General features: G+C 44.9%; 1 gene segment (V, D, J or C); it reads left to right on the forward strand.

Moving 5' to 3' along the window:
• The first annotated feature begins 300 nt into the window (after window positions 1-300).
• LOC101989271 lies at window positions 301-764 on the forward strand. The segment is given in 2 exon segments: window positions 301-343; window positions 454-764. Coding segments are annotated over 2 exon segments (354 nt in total).
• The last annotated feature ends 190 nt before the right edge of the window (window positions 765-954 follow it).

Raw genomic sequence — 954 nt, forward strand, 5'->3', positions numbered from 1 at the left:
CATAGGGTCCACTGAAGTATCTGGAGACACTAAGCTGAAAATACAAACATCTATCTCTTTGTGACTCTTCATGATTCAGTAGGCCCTGCAGCTGGAGCTACTGTGATCTCTTGGGCAGACTCAGGAAGGAAGTGACACACACACAGACTTTTGATGACACAAACATCTAAGAGGGATTTTCTTGGCCAAGACAAATTTGCATATATGCAAGAAGGACCCTGTCAGTTCTCTGAGAAATGTTAAAGGATAAGAGAGAACCACGCCATGTCTGTCTCAAAAGAGCTTAGTGGTGTCTGCACAATGGCCTGGATTCCTCTCCTCGTCTTCCTCCTTCACTGCACAGGTAATCAGAGTCATCTGTACCCTGATACCAGTTGAGGGAAACCAATTGAAACAAGGAATATTCTGTCCTCTTCTCTTATTTCAGGAGGTAATGTGTTTCTCTATTTTCAGGGTCTTTCTCCCAACCTGTGCTGACTCAGTCACCCACAGCCTCGGCGTCCCTGGGAGCCTCAGTCAAACTCACCTGTACCTTGAGTAGTCAGCACAGCTCCTACACCATTGCATGGTTCCAGCAACAGCCAGACAAGGCTCCTAAGTATGTGATGTGGCTTAGTAGTAATGGAAACCATGGCAAGGGAGATGGGATCCCTGATCGCTTTTCTGGCTCCAGCTCTGGGGCTCATCGTTACTTAAGCATCTCCAACATTCAGCCTGAAGATGAAGCTGACTATTTCTGTGGTACAGGTGATAGCAGTGGGTGAACACAGTAACCCTTATAAATGAGGAAGCAGGACAAGAACTATTTTCTTCTCTTTCTAGCAAGGCTAGTCTATGAGTTTGAAAAGGATCAGCTGACGTTCTTACTTTTCACACTCACTGAACCTTTTCTTCTTTTCACTCAGGGATAGATCATAGTTCTATCTCCTGAATTCCTTGTAAAATAGAAGAAAG

This window comes from Microtus ochrogaster, unplaced genomic scaffold (genome assembly GCF_000317375.1).
Source record: "Microtus ochrogaster isolate Prairie Vole_2 unplaced genomic scaffold, MicOch1.0 UNK802, whole genome shotgun sequence".
In the NCBI taxonomy this organism is placed as follows: Eukaryota; Metazoa; Chordata; class Mammalia; order Rodentia; family Cricetidae; genus Microtus; species Microtus ochrogaster.